This window comes from Nicotiana attenuata, unplaced genomic scaffold (genome assembly GCF_001879085.1).
Source record: "Nicotiana attenuata strain UT unplaced genomic scaffold, NIATTr2, whole genome shotgun sequence".
In the NCBI taxonomy this organism is placed as follows: domain Eukaryota; kingdom Viridiplantae; phylum Streptophyta; class Magnoliopsida; order Solanales; family Solanaceae; genus Nicotiana; species Nicotiana attenuata.
In genome coordinates this window covers 176090-196629 of record NW_017671344.1, presented here as the reverse complement: position 1 = coordinate 196629, position 20540 = coordinate 176090, and the positions used below count along the sequence as shown (strand labels likewise).

The window sequence follows — 20540 nt, the reverse complement described above, 5'->3', positions numbered from 1 at the left end:
TCCATAGTATGAGATGCCCGATTGTCCACTGATTGGGATACGAGGACAGATGAGTCAAGTGTCTGTAATGAGCTCACTGGGTGACTAGGTGCTGCAGCAAGGCGAAGTAATTGAGAGAATAATTCATCAACTGTGGGGACGGTTGGAATAGCCAAAATCTGGTCATGTACTGAATCAAGGTCATTAGGGAGTCCAGCGAGTGTAAGAACTAGAAACATCTTCTGTCGTTGCTCTTGTTGTTTTTCAATACTCGCAGAAACTGGCATCAACGTCTCAAATTCTTCCATGACTGCCTGAACTTGTCCCAAGTAAGTAGACATATCTAATTCCTGTTTCTTCAAGCTTGTCATTCGCGATATTACATCATAGAAACGAGATATGTCATTAGTGTATAGATTACGAGCCTTTTCCCAAACTAAATAACATGTCTGGAATGGACGAAACAAGGGCATCAACTTGGAATCAATAGATCACCACAGGATACTACATAACTGAGCATCGACCTTCTCCCACTGTGTTTTGGCCTTTTCATCACCGTCGGTAGCCTTTTTTGTTAAATGATCTTGAACTCCTTGACCTTTACACCACAACTCGACAGATGAAGCCCAAGCTAAGTAGTTTGAACCTCCCATTAAAGGTTCTGAGGTAATCATAACACCGGAATTGCCAGAACCCGGGTTTCTAGACCCGAAAGCATCGACTCCCAAAGACATGGTTGGATTATCACCAAATAACAAAAAGAATCAACTGACAATTCGCTAAAACAGATGAAGGAAACACTGTGTTTGCCGGAAAAGTACTGTAGCTGCCGGAAAAAATTAGTGTAGTCGCCGGAAAAAAAAAAAAAACAAAGTGGTCGGAATTGAAAAATAAAATTATGGGTATGCTCGGAATTTGAGGGCGATCCAACTGCCCTGAAGGAACTTCGTCAAAAAATGGCCGGAAAGTGGTGCACGCGCCGGCGCGTGGGCTCACGCGCGTGGAGGCGCGTGGGGTACTGTTTGCTGGAGATTTTTTGTGGGGTTTGGTCGCCGGACAGTGGCGACTCTTGTGGTAGTGTTGGATTTTGCACAACACTGACACAGACAAGCAGACGCAAACAAGCTTGAAAAAGTCGCCGGAAAAAAGGGTTCCGGTGACTGATTTCTCTTCCCGGAATCGCTGGAATTTATGCACAGCGATAAATCTCTCACAATTGCTCTGATACCATGTGAGAATGCACGGGAGAAGAATCTATTATTGATTAATTGACATATGTTACAATGAGCCCTATATATATACACACACATAACATGTCCTACTCCTAATATATATTGAATTAGGGTTATTTATTTACTCCTATTTACATGACTATTGTAACAGGTAGTAATTGTGCGTGAGTTTTCATGCTCTCTTTTCATAGGTTGAAGTTGATCTGGCACTATCAGCCCATGCAAATGCGCGACGGTGGTATGAAATGAAGAAAAGACAAGAAAGCAAGCAAGAGAAGACTTTAACTGCACATGAAAAAGCTTTCAAGGCTGCTGAGAGAAAGACACGTCTTCAGCTATCTCAGGTAGCTAAAAGTTTGATCAGTGGCCTCTCTCATTTTGTGTTGTAAAATTATTAGACTTTCAGTAAATCTTTGTCTTCTTAGTGGTTGTAGCCCTGAGGAACTTTTTGATAATCCATATACTGGGGCCTTTTTGGGCATTGATGTTTGAGTTCCCATTGGAATCTATAGAAGTTTTTATTGATGTGATTTCCTAAAAATCTTCTCCATAGAACTGTTAGCTTTTATATCTTGTGTGAAAACGACGTTTGGATATGTCATTGTTTCATAGTATGTTCCCTGGGTATCGTCCATTTAAGTTGATTATGAGAATCAGCACAATTCATCTGTCAGCTTAGTGATTGGCCCCACAATTATCTAAATGCATCTTTTGGTTTTGTATGCTGTAGGTGAATATGTTCATTTTTTTTTATATATATTTAGTTTCTTTATAGACTGTTGATGAATATGTTACAGGCAACTAAGGAGGATAAAATGTTAAATTAAGTCAAGAGACGCCTATTGTTACACTTGAAGTTTCTTTGGTGATTAAATATACCCATCTGAGAGGCTGTTTATCTTTGTACTGTTGACTGACACAACACTTCCTTCTGTACTATAAATACGCAGGAAAAGACGGTTGCTGTGATTTCGCATATGCGCAAGGTTCACTGGTTTGAGAAATTTAATTGGTTCATCAGCAGTGAGAATTATCTAGTCATAAGTGGACGTGATGCACAACAGAATGAGATGATAGTCAAACGATACATGTCCAAAGGAGATCTGTAAGTAAATTAAGCCTATTTGGTTGTCAAGATTATTTGTTTCCAGATTAGCACCACTTAAGATGCTGGACTTGGTTATTGAGAAGGCCCAATGCCCTTGGTTGGTGACCTTCATTGCACGTTGGAGGGGCGCCCGCCTAAGGTCTATAATAAAGGAAAACAAAGATGCTTGATTTAGTGGTTGAGAAGGCAATAAAGAATGTGTTTTTAATCAACATTGATTGGGGTCAATGGGCAATCAAGAAGGCCCATGGCGTAGGTTGGTGACCTCCATTGCACTTTGGCGGGGTGCCCACCTAAGGTCCACATAAAAGAAAAATACTTGATTTTGTTATTGAGAAGGCAATCAAGAATGTGTCTTTAATGAACATTTATTGGGAAAAAGTATTGGGCAAATATTGAATCCCATGAAAAGTTGTACTCCTTCCATTTCAGTTTACATGACTCTTTCCATTTTAACCCATTCCAAAATGTTTAGCACCATTTTCTGATAATTTTATTTTATATAACTTTCACAATTTTTAAGAATTCAAATTTATTACTCCCTCCGGTCCACAATAAGTGACCAATTTGCTCTTTTATTTTGGTCCAAAATAAGTGTCCATTTATATAATCAAGAAAAAATTCAATTTATTTTTCCAAAATTACTCTTATGTACGTATCCTTAAAAAGTCATTTACTCCTCACATTTGAGAAGAGAAGTAAGTACTACTATAACTATGGTGCAACATTTAATGAAGGGTAGTTTAGTCACACTAACTATTTTCGTCTAGAATTTAGTATTTCCTTAGTGGGTGTGCCCAATGCAAATTGGACACTTATTGTGGACCAGAGGGAGTATACTAATCAATTCTTAACCTATGATGTGATGTATTCTCTATCAAACTACTTCGTTTCAAATTAGATGAGGTAGTTTGACTTGGCACAAAGTTTAAGAAAGAAAAGAAGACTTTTGAAACATGTGGTCCTAAATGCTTAAGGGGTAAAAGCTTTGTGGGACCATGATACTTGTGTGGCTATAGAAACTTCTCATTAAGGGTAAAGTGGGTAGAATGGACAGCTTAAAGTTTAATTGTTTCTAAATATAGAAATGTGTCATTTTTTTAGAAACAGACTAATAAGGTAAGTGTGTTATCTAAATTGAAACGGAGGGAGTATCTTTTTAATCATTGCTTTAATATATCGTCTTCCACTTATACTAAACAAGTCAAATCAATATTTGCAGATCAATATTTGAACTCTATGCCCCATCAATCAGTGACATATTATAGATTGAGCATATGGAGTTTAGAAATGTTAACTCCCAGTGTTGCGTTATTCTCAAACTTTCAGTTATAGGAAAAGAGACATTAGTTTATGATGACCACCCAAAAAAGGAAATGTTTACACTCGCTAGAATGAAGCAACCGAATTAGCACTTTATCAATCATAAGCAAGTCAGAGGAATAGAATGTGACAACTTTGCACTCCTTGTAAGAATATAGCTTGTTCGACAGAAGAAAGAGAGGAAAGGTGGAATTTCTGCTCTTATCTGATCTAAACTTTTTGTGCTACATTACCTTTAGTCCATGCCTATTCATTTATTCTGAGTATTTTTTTAATATAATAATAACTTTACACTGTTTCCTAATTGATGACTTCCTGTTTAATATATGTCTAGTTCTTTTATGAAATCGGGTATAAACTCTCATGTATTTGGTTAAGTTTTGTTGGGGTTTTCTCTCTTGTTTCTGTGATGGAATGAGCAAAAATCTCCTTGAAATAGGTACGTACATGCAGAGCTCCATGGAGCTTCCAGCACTGTGATCAAGAATCACAAGCCTGAGATGCCAATACCTCCTCTCACATTGAACCAAGCTGGGTGCTACACTGTAAGTTGTGCAGATTTCATATTGATCGTATCTCTGTAGATGGGAAGCAACAACCTCACAATATTTACTAAATTGTGATTTAGGTTTGCCAAAGCCAGGCATGGGACTCAAAGATATTGACTAGTGCTTGGTGGGTTTACCCTCATCAGGTCAGTAAAACTGCTCCGACAGGTGAATATCTTACAGTTGGAAGTTTCATGATCCGTGGTAAAAAGAATTTTCTTCCGCCACACCCTCTTATTATGGGCTTTGGAATATTATTTCGCCTGGATGAAAGTTCTTTGGGGTTTCACTTGAATGAAAGGAGGGTTAGAGGTGAAGATGAAGGATTAAATGATGCTGAACAAAGTGACCCGTCCTTAGCAATTCCTGATTCCAACTCGGAGGAGGAGTTGTCAATGGAAACACCCACTGTAGATAAAGATATCACAGATGTGCCAAATGATATGTCAAGTGTTGCGGGCATTTCTAATGAAGTTCAATCTAATAGCATATTGAGCATCTCTGATGATAAAGCTACTAATTCAGACAACTCTTCTTTTAAAGTTAATAGCCTAAACAATGATGGTATATCTGATTCTTTGGGGATAATGGCTACTTCTGGGACGTCGCAGCTGGAGGATCTTATGGATAGAGCTCTTGAAATTGGATCTTCTACTGCATCTACTAAAAACCATGGGGTCCCTCCTCTATTAGGATCTGCAGGGCAGCATGATAATGAAGAAAAAAAATTAACACAGAGAGAAAAGCCTTATATTACAAAAGCTGAAAGAAGAAAGCTTAAGAAAGGCAGTGATAGCACTGAGGGTGCACCCACTAGGCAAGAGAAGCAGTCAGAGAAATACCAGAAGACTCAGAAGCAGTGCGAGGACGATGTAAACAATGCTAAATCTGGTGGCGGAAAAGTCACTCGCGGGCAAAAGGGTAAGCTTAAGAAGATAAAGGAGAAATATGCAGATCAGGATGAGGAGGAGCGACGTATTCGGATGGCTCTGCTGGCGGTGAGTATTGTGATCAGTTTGTGTTTCTATAACTGTTCCATTTTCAATGGTTTGGTTTGCTCCTTTTTTTTCTACTCCACATTTTTGCAGGTATAATGATCTTAGTATGTGGCCTCCTGCTTTGGGTCTTAAAAGGCTTTTACTCAGATTATCTTGGTACTTATAAAATAAAGAGTATCTTGTTTTGCCTATGTAACCTAAAGCCATGTGGATATCATGCATTTGATGCAGATAATAGGTTGGATTGGTCATAAATCTGTTGCTAAAACCAGTCATTTTTTGGGTGGGATGGGTGCTTCTAGGGTTTGGAGTGCACTAATAGCCAAAGTAAAGGTCAGGCTTCTAAAGTAAAGATGCTCATTCTGATCTGCTCTCTGGATCCACTCCATATAGTTCTATGAGGTCTTGTGAACTGAACAATATGAATCAGGTAAATAAAAGTGTTTCTTTTGTACAATGTGGGGGTGGCCAGGGGGGAGATGTGGACACCCTGCATCAAAAAGTACTTGCATGGCTTTTGGAGTTTATTTGATGTGGTTTGGTCAATACGCCTTTCTTTCTTTCTTACCTCGGATTTCTTTTATACAACCATAGGGAGGTGAATGTGGATCAAACCCAGTCAAGCAAGTGCAATTGTTGTAGTCCTTAAAAAGGTTACTTTTGATGCCAGTTGAAATTTATTTGATCTAGTTTGGTTAATATGCCTTTCTCTCATTGAAGAGTGGTCAATCCGGTCTCTAATTACTTACAGATGTAATCCACTGACACTGCCCTTCTTCTCCTAAAGAGCTTTAAGGTCTTTCCTGTTACCATTGTCCAAAGTTTCTGTGAAATCTTCTTTTAAGAAGTTTGTCACTTTTTTTTGGGTGGGGGGTGGGGATTGTGGAATCTCTCCATTTTATCTTCCCTGTACACAACATAACTAGAATCTCCTTCCGCTAGAAGTTCTCGAACATGACTATCTATTCAAGTTCACCAAAGAGCATTTCCAATCCATGATCGGAAGCTTTCATTCCCATTACACATTTAACCTACTTAGCAGTTGCTATGTCCTATTATCGTACTTGATGCGCAGATCATGCAGTTGATGATATATTGTTTTTCTTTTATGGGATTTCCTTTTATCATTTACCATCTTTTTCTCTTCATGATTTGATGCTTATTCACACTTGGGTTCCCAGCAAAGTGTATGAATTGACAAATGAATGTATGAACTTCTTCTCGAAGATCTTCAATTGCTGTTAGTTTTTCATGTTCATTATCCATAAATGCATGCATTAGTTATGATTCCACTGAATTTGCAGTCTGCTGGAAAAGTAGAAAAGGTTGATCAAACAATCCAGAGTGAAAAGGTTGATGCAGAGCCAGATAAGGGAGCAAAAGCTACTACTGGTAAGTTCGACGTCCGTTTATATAGCAAAAATGAAGCAGTTTTGAGTTACATTGGGTTTCTGCAATAGATAATTTTTCTGCCAAGTGGTATCTTACACTATCTTTTTCTACATTTGACTGCAGTGTGAAATATTGACTTATGTTTTGTGTTCTACTGCAGCCAATTTTTTGATTTGCCTAAGTATTATACGCCTGTCTGCGGTGAGACACTTTTTGGCAATTGATGGAAATTATGCAGTGACGCATTAGAATTAGAAATCTGATTTCCATAAAAAAGGAAAAAAGTGACAGTGTTGTAGATTAAATGCATGTAACTTACGTTGTTATTCACATCTGTTGTGGCATTCCTTGCATGTCAAAGGCGAAAAGCTCTAAAAAGCCATCCAGGTCTATTGGGGCTTCAAGCGGAAAGCGAAATTTAAGTGTGGGCTTTAGTAAAAAAGGCTCAATGAAGGACAAAAATAAAAATATATATCTAATTTCAAAAAATAGTAACAAATTCATTCTTAATGTTTTCCTCAACAACCAATACACTTATTTGTCGATTATATTTGTTTAGTACCGCTCCATTCAAGACAGAACTCATGGGCAATGAGTGCTCAACATTTCCTACAATGAAGCGTAGCTTAAGCAACGGGAAACACCGTCCCTGAGCTTTTCTAAGCTTCAGGGCTTAAGCGCGCCTTAAATGAGCCTTTGACAACACTGCTTCGTTGTATATTAGGTCAGTTAAATGCCAAAAGAACTTTCAGAAATGGGAATGGTTCAATTTCTGAATCTTTTCCGGGTCCCTATTTGGAAGCCTCTTATAGATTTGTATGCTTTTGGTTATTGGTGGGAGGGAAAACAGGGTGATAGTAGGGATGAAGCTTGGATGGTTTGAAATATAAATGTAGCAATCCAATATGCGTACAAAGTGTTTTATTGACTCTGAATCTGTGACTTCATTTTGTTTTCATGGTTTTAGGGCCTGAAGATGCTTCAAAAATATGTTACAAGTGTAAGAAGGTGGGTCATCTCTCTCGGGATTGTCAGGAAAATTCAGATGAGAGTCCGCAAAGTACAGTAAATAGAGGGGATGGTCATTCTGTAACCAGTGCGGATAATGCTGCTAATGACAGGGACAGGATAGTCATGGAGGAGGAGGATATTCATGAGATTGGTGAAGAAGAGAAAGAAAAATTAAATGATGTGGACTACTTGACTGGAAATCCTTTGCCAAATGATATTCTACTATATGCTGTGCCCGTATGTGGTCCTTATAATGCTCTACAATCCTACAAATATCGTGTGAAATTGGTTCCAGGCACTGTTAAGAAAGGAAAAGGTAATATTTCATGCTGTCACTGTTTTTTTAACTTGTGGCAGCTGTCAAAGGTTTTATACAGAGAAGTGAAATATTTTTGCCGAGTTGTGCATGGATTTTGGCTTATATTCACATTTGTATCCTGTCTCTCGCTAGAGCCATTTTTCTATTCTATTGGGTTGATATGTCGGGAAATATTTAGTTAGACAAAATCTTTTTCCTTTGGCAGCGGCGAAGACAGCCATGAATTTGTTCAGTCACATGCCCGAGGCTACGAGCAGAGAGAAGGAATTGATGAAGGCATGCACAGATCCTGAGCTTGTTGCTGCAGTTAAGGGTAATGTCAAAATCACATCTGCAGGCCTTACTCAGCTGAAGCAAAAACAAAAGAAAAGCAAGAAGTCGAACAAAGCAGAAAGCTAGTCAGGGAAAAGCTCTCTATACAATGGCTATAGTGCAACAGTGTTAGTATTTGTCCTTATTCGATGTAAATAAGGATGGATTTTTTGTTTTGACTGGAAGTATATGTTGAAATCTTCAAATTGCTTCTACCCCCAGCCCCCGAAATACCCAAGACAGAGGTTGTAATACTGATAGAACAATAACAACCACAGAAGAGCTCGCATCGCAACCACTCCGTTTTGTCTGATATGAATTACCAAGCTGATTCTAGAATGTTCTTCGGCATTTTTTCTGAATCCATCTCTCAAATTTAGATAAGAAAATATGCTAAATGATTAGATCATGCTGGGTCGGAAGATGAGGCGAGCCAAGTCAAAGCCCTTGACTTTGTTTTCTCGCTAGTCGAGCACAAATCTGCTGGTGGTAAGGAAGCAAGCTTGACTTGTTGTGACGAGTGGTAGTTTAAGCAATTTGCATTAAGATGACGATCTTTCTGCATTCACGCAATATCCATATCGAATTTGGGGAAAATTTGCACAAGTGGAATAATTAAGACATCTGATGTCCAAGTTTTTAGAGGGTGTTTTGATTGACTTATATAAAAAGTAGCTTTTAAGCTAAAAGTCAAAAGTCATAAGTTGGTAATACCCATATTTTGTTTTTTGGCTTATTTTTGTACTTTTTATGCCTAAAAGTAAGTGTTTTTAAAATTTTTTTATCATTGCCAAACACCACAAAGACTAAAAAAGTGCTTAAAAGCCAATATGCACTTAAAATAAGCCAATCCAAACGCCCTCTTAATCTATCAAAGTTGGGGTAAATTAGAACAAGTGGATTAATTTTCATGCTTATGTAGTCAAACTTCTCTATATTTTTTATAGCAAAAATTACTAAGCAGAGTGGTTAGTGGGTGAAGGGGAATTTTGGCGTAACTGGTAAAGTTGCTGCCATGTGACCAGGAGATCACGGGTTCGAGTCGCGAAAACAGCCGCCTCTTGCAAAAATATAGGGTGTAAGGCTGCCTACGATAGACCCTAGAAGTCCGGCCTTCCCGGATCCCGCACATAGCGGGAGCATAGTGCACCGCGCTGTCCTTTAGGATGGTTAGTGGGTGAGGGACGTTTTCTTCAATCTCTTTTGATTGATCAAAAAGATGGTTCGCTATAAACATAACATGGTTAGTACAATATATTTCGACGCGGGGTAAATCTTTCGACACCAAGGAAGATTTTTCCGGGTCAGAAATGTGGTAAAACTGGGTGGAGAGGAAGAGAAATTTAATTTACATAATGACAATCAGCAAGAAGGCTTTGCTTTGGATATGCCATTTATTGCCATCAGAAGCCATTGAGGAAAAAATATAACAACTGGAGACTTAAAGAAAATTTACACAACTACTTAGTTTTCCAAAGTACCACAGTTATGGCAGATTAGTATTATCGTGGCAGTACAAGGGGAAAGGAGATGAGTCGTTATAGTTCCTGAACTTGCTCCAAACAAGGGTTGGGGAGATATAGCAACCCGACGTGAACTCAACTTATGGTGAAGCTGCTGCCAAAAGCAAATGGCCACTGAAGGAGGGGAGTCTCAGAAACCAACATCAAAGTGGGTGCATTAGCTTCTCTGTAGTGGATGACAACTCGAACAATGATCTTCTAAGCACACAAATATGCTTTCCCTAACTCATCATTATTACATAATCCGAAGGTGCCAGTCTTAAAGGCACCATTTTCATGGCCTAAAGACATCATTTCATGGACTACGGATCCAACTTTGCACATCATTATTCAAACGCGCCATCATTTGAAGACACCATTTCTTAGCCTAAAGACACCATTTCATGGCGCTTGTGAATTCTCCATTATGCGCCTCATGGCCGAGGACCCATCATCCTCGTAGTCTGAAGGCACCTCTCATGATCCAAAGGGAATTGCATCGTATTTAAATATTTGCAATTTTTATCATCATGATACTGACATGATTATTTTATCATTATTAGTGTTCAGAGATGCTTATGTTTTGCAGGTAAGATATGAAGGTGTAAAGGGCTGTTGAAGAACGATTGAACGAGGTTTTGGTTCAAGAAAACTTCCATTTATAGGAAGGTAAGGATGGCAGCGTAACCGACAGTGCAATCAATGTCTTTGGAAAACGTATCGACAGGCGCAATCAATGCCTATTGGGAAACGGATCGGTGGCGATATTGTCGCCTTGAGAAAATAAACCAGCGCTACATTGAATGTTTCTAGAAAGGACGCTTCGATGGGACATCTCAGCTATCGCAAAAACTGGCGCCATAAGCATGACATCATCATAAGAGGCTCGAGGAGAACTGTGTCAAAATCATTTCTTATCATTTTAATCTAAGAAACGTGGGGACTATCTGTATACGGTAAAAATCAGAGGGCTCGATTTTATGATCATTAGGGCACCTCGTAGAGACCACCCCCGGAAGGCTCGAAGTTTAGCTCGGAGTTCGACCCTAAGGGTTCATAATGATCGACCTCGAGGCAGCATAAAGTGACGGTTATGATGCGCTGGCGGGAAGTTCCCAAGGCATATGATTAAAGTTGACCTGGCTTGCCCGTACAATGGCATTAAATGGCTGTACCAACCTCATATCTTTTTAGTAAATGCACTTTGTACTATGTTAGGATTCCCCTCATTAATAAAGGGGACCCTTGTCATTTTGTAAAGGGATATATACAACACACTACATTCAATACAAGGACATTCTCTGCTCTCTAACTCAAACATACTCTCTATTTGATTCTATTGCTTACATTTATTGTCTTATTTATATTTATCACATCTCATTAATTGTTCTTCATTTATTGCTCATTATTGGTCATAAAGGGCCGCCATCAAATTTATCATAACTGTTAATCCTTCATCGACTGCCCTTAGCCGGGCATCCGACTCGACCTCGAGGCCCCGTATACACTAGCTCGAGGCCTCGATTTCTAGTCATTCGATTTGATTATTACACTATCTACAAGCTCTTATCTTATCTTCTAATCTTTCACTTAGCATCTATTGCCTAGCAACTTGCATAAAAATAGATCACGTATTTTTAGAACCACAAAATTAAATCTAATTGTTATTATCATTTTCAAGGTAAACAGTTTGACGCTCACCGTGGGGCTAAAAATAATAGTGATTGTTTTCTTGCTGGTTTACTACATAATGCAAGTTATCTTTCACACTTTTTCTTGTCCAAGATCTTTGATTTCAGGTCAAAATGTCTGACTCAGTAAATGTACATGAAAACACGGTCTTGAGAACCATGGAGAAAATGGTGTAGCAGTTCTAGGTGTTGGTGTACCACCACGAATCCCTGAGGATGCACCAAAACCAATTCCCGTGGACGTGGTCTCGCACAACGCTCAACACGTTGAGATAAGCTCCCACACCAATAGGAGTATACATCAAGAAAACCAACAGGAAGCCCAAAAAATGCTGCCTTAGGAAGAATAAGGGGTTAGCCTTCACGACATCTTCGAGATGTTACAGGCACAATAGCTGGCGATTGCTCAACTGCAAAGCCACCAGAAAACTCCCAGCACGGTAGCACCGAAAATGGCTCCCCGAGTCGAGCAGGTACCAGAAAGATCAAGCAACAACGGGTCGGCAGCCGACCCCGTCATCATATAGATGCTCGAGGACCTCACAAAGAGGATCGAGTCAGGCGAGAAGAAGATAGAAGCCAACGACGAGAAGGTAGAGACCTACAATTCTAGGGTCGATAAAATTCCGGGCGCACCCCCGATCCTGAAGGGTGTAGATTCGAAGAAGTTCGTACAAAAGCCGCTCTCACAGGAAGCGGCTCCAAAACCCATTCCGAAGAAGTTCAGAATGCCCGACCTTCCGAAGTACAACGGAACCTCGGACCCCAATGAGCACGTCACTGCTTACATTTGTGCAGTGAAGGGCAACGACCTAAAGGATGACGAGATCAAATCCGTCCTACTAAAGAAGTTCGGAGAGACGCTTTCAAAAGGGGCGATGATGTGGTATCACAACCTAGCCCCAAACTCAATAGACTCATTTGCCATGCTGGAAGATGCCTTCATAAAGGCGCATGCTGGTGCCATCAAGGTAGCTACAAGGAAATCCGACGTCTTCAAAATAAAGCAAAGGGAGAACGAGATGCTGCGAGAGTTTGTATCTCGCTTTCAAACGGAAAGAATGGAGCTACCACCAGTCTCCGATGATTGGGCAGTGCAGGCCTTCACTCAAGGCTTGAACGAGCGAAGCTCAGTAGCTTCGAAGCAGCTGAAGCAGAACTTAGTTGAATATTCCGCCGTAACTTGGTCGAATGTTCACAACCGATACCAATAAAAAATCATGGTCGAGGACGACCAACTAGGAGCCCCATCGGGCTCGGTATATCCTAGCAGGCTTCCGACAAAGGAGCCAAAGCCAAACAAAGAAAGATATAAACCATACACTGAAGATAAAAAAATGCCCCAAGGCGCAACATACACCGAAATGACCGAAGGATGGATCGAGGTCAGAATCCTCGGGGGCTCGTGAGCAAAGCAGGATTCGATAGGCACAGGGCCGACAGAGGCACCCCGCTTGGTAATTTTTTTTCTTGTAAATACATTTCAAATTAAGCGTGTGATTGTGGATCCAGGTAGCTCGGCCAGCATTATCAGGTCGAGGGTGGTGGAGCAGCTCGGACTGCTCGACAAGATTGTGCCCACCTCTCGAGTCCTCAACGGATTCAACATGGCAAGCGAAATAACGAAAGGAGAAATCACCCTCCTGGTCAACGTGGCCGGCACAACCCAAAATGTAACGTTTCATGTCATTGAAGGAGACATGAGGTACAACGCATTGCTCGGAAGGCCGTGGATACACTGCATGAGAGCAGTATCATCCACCCTCCATCAAATGATTAAATTTCCGACAAAGGATGGGATAAAAACCGTCTACGGGGAACATCATGCAGCAAAAGAGATGTTTGCGGTGCATGATGTGGCACCGACGCCAATACCTCCACCATCGAAGGAGCCAAAGGATAAGCAAACAGTAAAATAGAAATAACCTACACCCGACTAAACAAAGCAAAGGACCATACCGCGTCCTCAGAACAAACGATTAAAACATATCGAGGCCCGAAGCACAGTCAACACTAAGGTATGATCATCTCTTTTTTTTAGTTACATTTTACACTAACCTGTGTGCAGGTATCCGATCGAAATGGCCGAAGCGTTTTCCAACTCAAAGGCCTTAGGTTTCGAAAGCATACGTTGCACTCTTTTCCTTCGACCGGGTGTTTATCCCAAGAAGGGTTTTACCGGCAAGGTTTTTAACGAGGCAACATCCATATGCTATCTAAGGAAGACTCAATAAGTATTCAAGGCTTCTCTTCAATCAACCTCGAATACTGGGGGGAATCCCCTGGAAGGTCACCTCCTCGGAGAAGCCAAGATGTGCTAAATGGGATCTCGATAGGAAAATGATGTACCGGGCCAAAGATCGAACGAACCGTGTCCGTATAGAATAACCGAGCCCTTGATAGCAAAAATGTGTATACTTGTACCAAGTAATCAAAGAATACTTTCCCCTCCATCAAAGCATTTCGCGTTTCAAAGAAGTTCGATATTTTTTTACAAAAATGGCTCCAGAGCCAAAAACGTCCCGAACACTCGGGGACTGACGTCACAAACTCGAAGCCGTATGACCTCCGGGTCGGAAGCTTCAAACTTATAAGCCCTCAATGAGGAAACATCAAGGTTACAAAAATGGCTCCAGAGCCAAAAACGTCCCGAATACTTGGGGACTGGCGTCAAAATCTCGAAGCCGTATGACCTCCGGGTCGGAAGTTTTGAACTTGTAAGCCCTCAATAAGGCAACATCAAGGTTACAAAAACGGCTCCAGAAGCCAAAAACATCCCGAACACTCGGGAACTATCGTCAAAAACTCGAAACCGTATGACCCCCGGTTCGGAAGCTTCAAACTCGTAAGCCCTCAATGAGGCAACGTCAAGTCTACAAAAATGGCTCTAGAGCCAAGAAAACTTTCAATGTCTCGGGGACTGCCTCCAATTGCCGTCCCATCGACTTATCAAAACCCGAGGCCATAAGACCCCATATGGGTAACCTCGACCTCGTAAGACCTTTATAAGGCAACACCAAAATCTGTAAGACCTCAAGCAAGGCATGAACCATACTTGTACCAAATAACCAAAACTGTAAGACCTCAAGCAAGGCATGAACTATATGTACCAAGTAACCAAAACTGTAAGACCTCAAGCAAGGCATGAACCATACTTGTACCAAGAACCAAAACTGTAAGACCTCAAGTAAGGCATATAAAAATTATAAGACCTTACAAAAAGGCATTATCCGGACCTTAAAGTTAAGGCTATATATTCGAACTTATAAGACCCCTAAAAAGGCATACCCTCGATATAGACGCCAAAACTACTTCATTCGGGAACTAAAAGGCTACGACCAAACATAAATGACTATGGTCATAAGGCTTCGGCCAAACTAACGCGACGTCGCTACAAAATCACAGGCCTTAATTACTTCGAAAATACTTCGAAAAGAACAAGTTAAACAGGCTACCCTCGGCATAGGCAAAAGAGCTTCGACCATGTCAGCTCTAAACTATAGGCTTCGAAATACTCAGCCACAGAGCAAAACCTCCCGAGGTGCTCGTTCATCGCCATATAATGACTCACAATCGAGGATTTAACGAACCGTCGAAGAGTCAGGCAAACACACTTCCAAAAAGTCCTTAACAAGGGAAAAGTAAAGCCTATATTAGAGGTCGTACCGACCCTATGCGTAAGAGCCACTGTCGCCATCCCATATAAAGGGTCGTACCGACCCAATGCGTAAGAGCCACTGTCTCCAACCCATATTAGAGGTTGTACCGACCTAACGTGTAAGAGCCTAAGGGCCAGCCTTAAATTTAAAAACTTAAGGGTCAATGAGCTCGAGTTGAAACCCGAATCGGAGACCGAACCCGAAATAGTTAACTGAATATGCCTAAGAGCAATAGCATAAGAGCTTAAACGCCGGCTTATACTAAAAGGTCGCGCACTGACCCAATGCGTAAGAGCCTAAGGGCCAGCTTAAAATCCAAAAACTTGAAGATCAATTAACTAAAGTCGAAACCCGACTCGAAGATAAAAAACGGTCAAAAATGCCTAAAGGCAAAAGCATAAGAGCCTACAGGCCAGCCCGACGAGTCTCGGGACCATATTGAAAGCTTAAGGGGTTTTGCCCCAAGGCCCTATCCGACCAATCGTTGGCAGAGCGTCAAAATTTAAAACAAAGAAAGACACGCACATGCAAAGAAGAATGGAACCAAAAGGTTTCCTTTTTTGATTACATAAGGCTTCACTTACAAAGTCTTCTAGGAACACCATACACAATATTGAAAAGAAAAAAGCCTAAGTCTACGTTCCCTTCGGGGATTGTGGCCCACCGGCCTCCTCCCCGTTGTCTTCGACATCGTACAGAAGGAACTTGGCATCATATTCGTCCGCCTTTGCCTGCTTTATCTCTTCCGAGAGATCAAAGCCCCTAGCATGGATCTCCTCGAGGGTTTCCCTTCGAGATTTGCATCGAGCATACTCCTTGCTTCTGCTCTCACGGTCAAGAGCCCCTCTCAGCTCAGCTCGAGCATCGGCAGCGTCCTTCAAATAGACGGCCACTTTCTTATCAGCCTTAGTTTGGATCGCTTCGGCTTCAGCCGGGCATCCACAACTTCGACCTTCTTCTCTAGAAGCTCAGACTCGAGCTTTGTTATCATATCCGTTCGGACCGAGCTATTCTCATGAGCGTTGCGGAGTTGTACTTTGAGGGCGGAAGCCTTGGCCAAAGCATCCTTCTCAGCCGCAACATGGGTTTCCGCCCGAGCATCTAGCTCATCACATTCACACTTGGCTTGACCAACTTCGCTCCGAAGGCGTTCCAGGTCCTCTGTCTTTTTCTGGAACTAAAGTAAGGAAACAATAACCTCAGAGGATAGAAGAAGAAACACGCACTCTCCTTGGAACAAAAATTACCTGCTCCTCAAGGTAGCTTTCATAGTTCAGGATTCGACTCGCCTCATACCGCAAGTGTGCCAACTCGTCTTCCCTTTCATCGCAAAAAAGCCTGAGGGATTTTTCCCCGTCCACGGCTTTTCGTAGCCTGGCCTCACGACGGAGCACCTCAGACTTGAGCTTGTTAAAAGCCTATGAAGAAAAAACTCAATGAGAGAGTAAAAATTGCAAAACTAAAAAAAAATCAATACGCTCGGCCAAAACTCACCACTGAGTAGAGCCGCTGAGCCTCCTCAAAAGTCGAGCGCACATCTACTAGTCTGGCTCCATCAACCCCAGTAAAACCGCTCCCGGTTGGGATACGGTTGCCCGATATATGCGGCCTCTGGCCTCGAACATCCCTCGTAGTACCTTCATCGGGAGAAGAAATCGGCGACAGACAACCCTCGTTTCTCGAGGTACCTTCGACGGGAAAAGAAGATGGCAGCGGAGGAGGGACCGTTTTTCTAAAGTCAGAGATCTCAGGCGTTGCATGCTCAGCTGTTACATACTGTCTTAGCCTCCGGGCTGGACTCGTCTTGCTATAAGCACCGTCGCCCTGCGAGGGCCCTTTCACTTATTATTATTATTCCTCGGCCCCAAAGCTGACGATCCTTCTCCCTCTCCGAGAGGGCACGATGTCACCACAACGAACTTCCCAATGCCTACAATGACGGAGTTAGTGCGCATAAAAAGAAAGTGCCTTTCAAAAAAGGAGCAAAACACATAGCACGTACCGTGGTGTTTTGCCTCCCATCTACCCTTAGACAAGTCTCGCCACTTATGTTCATCATAAGTCGAGCGGGTCGCCAACTTCCAAGCCCAATCCGTCAGGTCAGGGACCTCGTAGGGCATCCATGGAATTGCTGCAGAAAGGGAAAGAAAGATGCATTTGCGGAGCCTGCCGCCGTCATAAGCAAAATAACGAAGGCACAAGTGTACCACTTACGTGTAAAATTCCATTCCTCGGGAAATGGCAGAAACTCCGCGGGGATAATGTCAACAGTCCGTACTCGGACAAATCGTTCATCCATCCCTGGTCCCCATCCTTTTCATCATCGATAACGAAGGGCCTCGTAGATCGCCATCGTAGGGTTAACAAGCCTTGGTGGTGAAAAGGACGGTACAACCCGATGAGATGACTAAGGGTGAACTCAAGCCCTGCTTCCTCCGCAAAGAATCTCATCATCAATACTATTCTCAAAAACGACGGATGAACCTATGCCAAGGTAGCCCGATACTTTCGACAGAAGTCGAGCACAACCCTATTAAGGGGGCCCAGCATAAAGGGGTATGTGTATACGTTCAAAAACCCCTCGGCATGATCCATGATGCTCTCTTCCGGGGAAGGTACCTGAGTACTACCTTCCCCCCCCATACACAATCTTTCCTCACTGACTCAAGGTGCCCCTCTCCTATTAAAGAAATAAACTTCGAGGCATACTTCCAATGACCCTAAACATTGGGAGGTTTTTCTGACGAAAAGTCCCCCCTCGAAACAAAATGTCCCGAGGTTGGCTGGCCTGACACTAGCGGCGCACCACCAACCAGGCGAGAACCAAAGGCGGAACTTCCTTCTCCTTGCCGAACGGATCCTGGCGTAGCAGCCATAACTGTGGAAAAATCAGAGAATTGCAGCGGGAATTTGAGCGAGGGCTTCAAAGTTAAAATGGTGAAGGACCTAAAGCAGGAAAGAAGAACTCTATGAAGGAGGATAGCTACTCAGAATAGCGGAATCCTCAAAGGAGGGAAGACAAACCTATATATAGAGCAAGCGGTGACTGTCCGCCTGCCTCAAAGGCCAATTAAAAATACTGACTAAGCCATTATCACTTTGGGAAGATGTACATCGCCTTGGTTGTTTCATAACCATGTCATACGATTAATGCTGTCGTACGATGTTTTGGGGATCAAAGACCCCCGCATCAACCTAGCCTCGAGATGGTACCCGATCTCGAGGATTTGTGCTACCATGACTGAAGGCTCGAAAGAGCCATTAATATCACTATGAGCCTCGAGATGGTGCTCAATCTCGAGAATCTCTGTCAAAAAGAAGATAGGCTCTAAGGAGCCATTAATATCATTACAAGTCTCGAGATGGTGCCTGATCTCGAGGATCTTTTTCAAAAAGAAGATAGGCTCTAAGGAGCCATTAACTTCATTACAAGCCTCGAGATGGTGCCCGATCTCGAGGATCTCTGTCAAAACGAAAGATAAGCTCTAAGGAGCTACTAATATAAGCCTGACCTCGAGGTGGTACCCTACCTTGAGGATTTTTGCTATTGCGAATACGGATCATTCACCCGATTCTCTGGCCCTCGAGCTACCTGAGCCCGAGCCAATTTTCACTCGAAAACTACCAATAAGGCCTTAGGGCTATTTTTCGCCTTCGGATAAAGTTAAACGTCCTCTTGGTTACTTTAATTCAGGGGCTATCCGAGTCTAGGCGCACCCTCATCCGGGGTCTATCTATAACGCCTTAAGGCTATCTTCACTCTAAGTTCAAAACAAGTTTTCAGGTCGCCCGAGCTCGAGTGAACTCTCGAGGAATATCTGTGAAAGCCTAAGGGCTATTTTATTTTTATTCTCAGAGGCTCAAGCAAATTATCCCTCGAGGATTATCGACGGGGTCTAATAGGCCTAAGTTTTATTCTAAAAATCGAGGCCCTACTCTCACTCAATTCGAAGTCGCCGGTTCCGATGACCTAAGTTTGTATCAAGTCAACCCGGACTTGGTCCGAGGAACGGCAAAGGATCCGAGGGATAATCATATTTACTAATCAAAAACCGAGGAAATTCCTACGCCCAGGTCCGATATTTGGACCGATCGGTAAAATCACATGCTCAGATTCTTCGCAAACACAACTAAAAAGGAAATCCGGCATAAATCAGAGACTAATTGAAGAAGAATTTTGTATTAATGAATGATGATTACAAAAGACCACGAAGGGTCCTTACACATGGTTACAAAATCCCACGAAGGGTCCTTACAAAGAAACAAAAAACAACGGCTAAAGGTCTAACCTACCCTCGGGGATGCATCTTCGGGAGCCGTCTGCGAGAACCATTCCCTCGGGGACCCATCTCGACCTTCCAAATGATGTCTTCGAGAACCCCCTCCAAAGCGGAAAAGGATGAAGAAGCATAAAACGATGAAGAATCAGAAAAAGATGAAGAAGCTGAAAAAGATGAAAAAGTGGCTGGGTGAAAATTTGGCGAGTATGGGTCTCGCCAGCACTACTATTGTGAAGCCACTTATTGAGATGTTGCACCGGTGCGGGATGCAACAGTTAATAGATGGCTCCACCTCACTCCACGGAAAGCAAAAGGAGTGAAGCGCCGCACCAGGTAGTTAAGAGAGATGAGCAGAAGTTCATAGTCCGCATGTCCTTTAATGCGAAGATAATTTGAGATTCCTCTCTCATTATTTCGGGCCAACAACAACAACAACAAACCAGCGCAATCCCACTCAGTAGGGGAAAGCTCTGGGAAAGAGCCATGGCATAACTGATGAGAACACTGCCGTGTGACCTTATGGCCATGGGCTTCAAACATGGGAAATAGAGTTGGATGAGGATGAAGAGAAGAAAGGAGTAAAGGGCTGTTGAAGAACGATTGAACGAGGTTTTGGTTCAAGAAAACTTCCATTTATAGGAAGGTAAGGATGGCAGCGTAACCGACGGCGTAATCAATGTCTTTGGAAAACGTATCGACAGGCGCAATCAATGCCTATTGGGGGACGGATCGGTGGCGATATTGTCGCCTTGAGAAAATAAACCAGCGCTACATTGAATGTTTCTAGAAAGGACGTATCGATGGGACATCTCAGCTATCGCAAAATCTGGCGCCATAAGCATGACATCATCATAAGAGGCTCGAGGAGAATTGTGTCAAAATCATTTCTTATCATTTTAATCTAAGAAACGTGGGGACTATCTGTATACGGTAAAAATCAGAGGGCTCGATTTTATGATCATTAGGGCACCTCGTAGAGACCACCCCCGGAAGGCTCGAAGTTAAGCTTGGAGTTCGACCCTAAAGGTTCATAACGATCGACCTCGAGGCAGCATAAAGCGACGGTTATGATGCGTTGGCGGGAAGTTCCCAAGGCATATGATTAAAGCTGACCTGGCTTGCCCGTACAATGGCATTAAATGGCTGTACCAACCTCATATCTTTTTAATAAATGCACTTTGTACTA

At 42.3% G+C, this 20540-nt stretch overlaps 1 protein-coding gene across 1 annotated transcript in view; it reads left to right on the top strand.

Annotated features, from left to right (window-relative positions):
• Positions 1-8584, top strand: part of LOC109207692 (nuclear export mediator factor Nemf) — a 28469-nt gene extending 19885 nt beyond the window's left edge. The window contains exons 8-14 of the mRNA XM_019370662.1: positions 1403-1555; positions 2162-2316; positions 4082-4187; positions 4271-5188; positions 6493-6580; positions 7548-7907; positions 8116-8584. Coding sequence (XP_019226207.1) covers positions 1403-1555; positions 2162-2316; positions 4082-4187; positions 4271-5188; positions 6493-6580; positions 7548-7907; positions 8116-8309 — 1974 coding nt within the window. The 3' untranslated portion in view covers positions 8310-8584. The remainder of the gene's footprint in view (positions 1-1402; positions 1556-2161; positions 2317-4081; positions 4188-4270; positions 5189-6492; positions 6581-7547; positions 7908-8115) is intronic.
• Positions 8585-20540: the final 11956 nt, after the last annotated feature.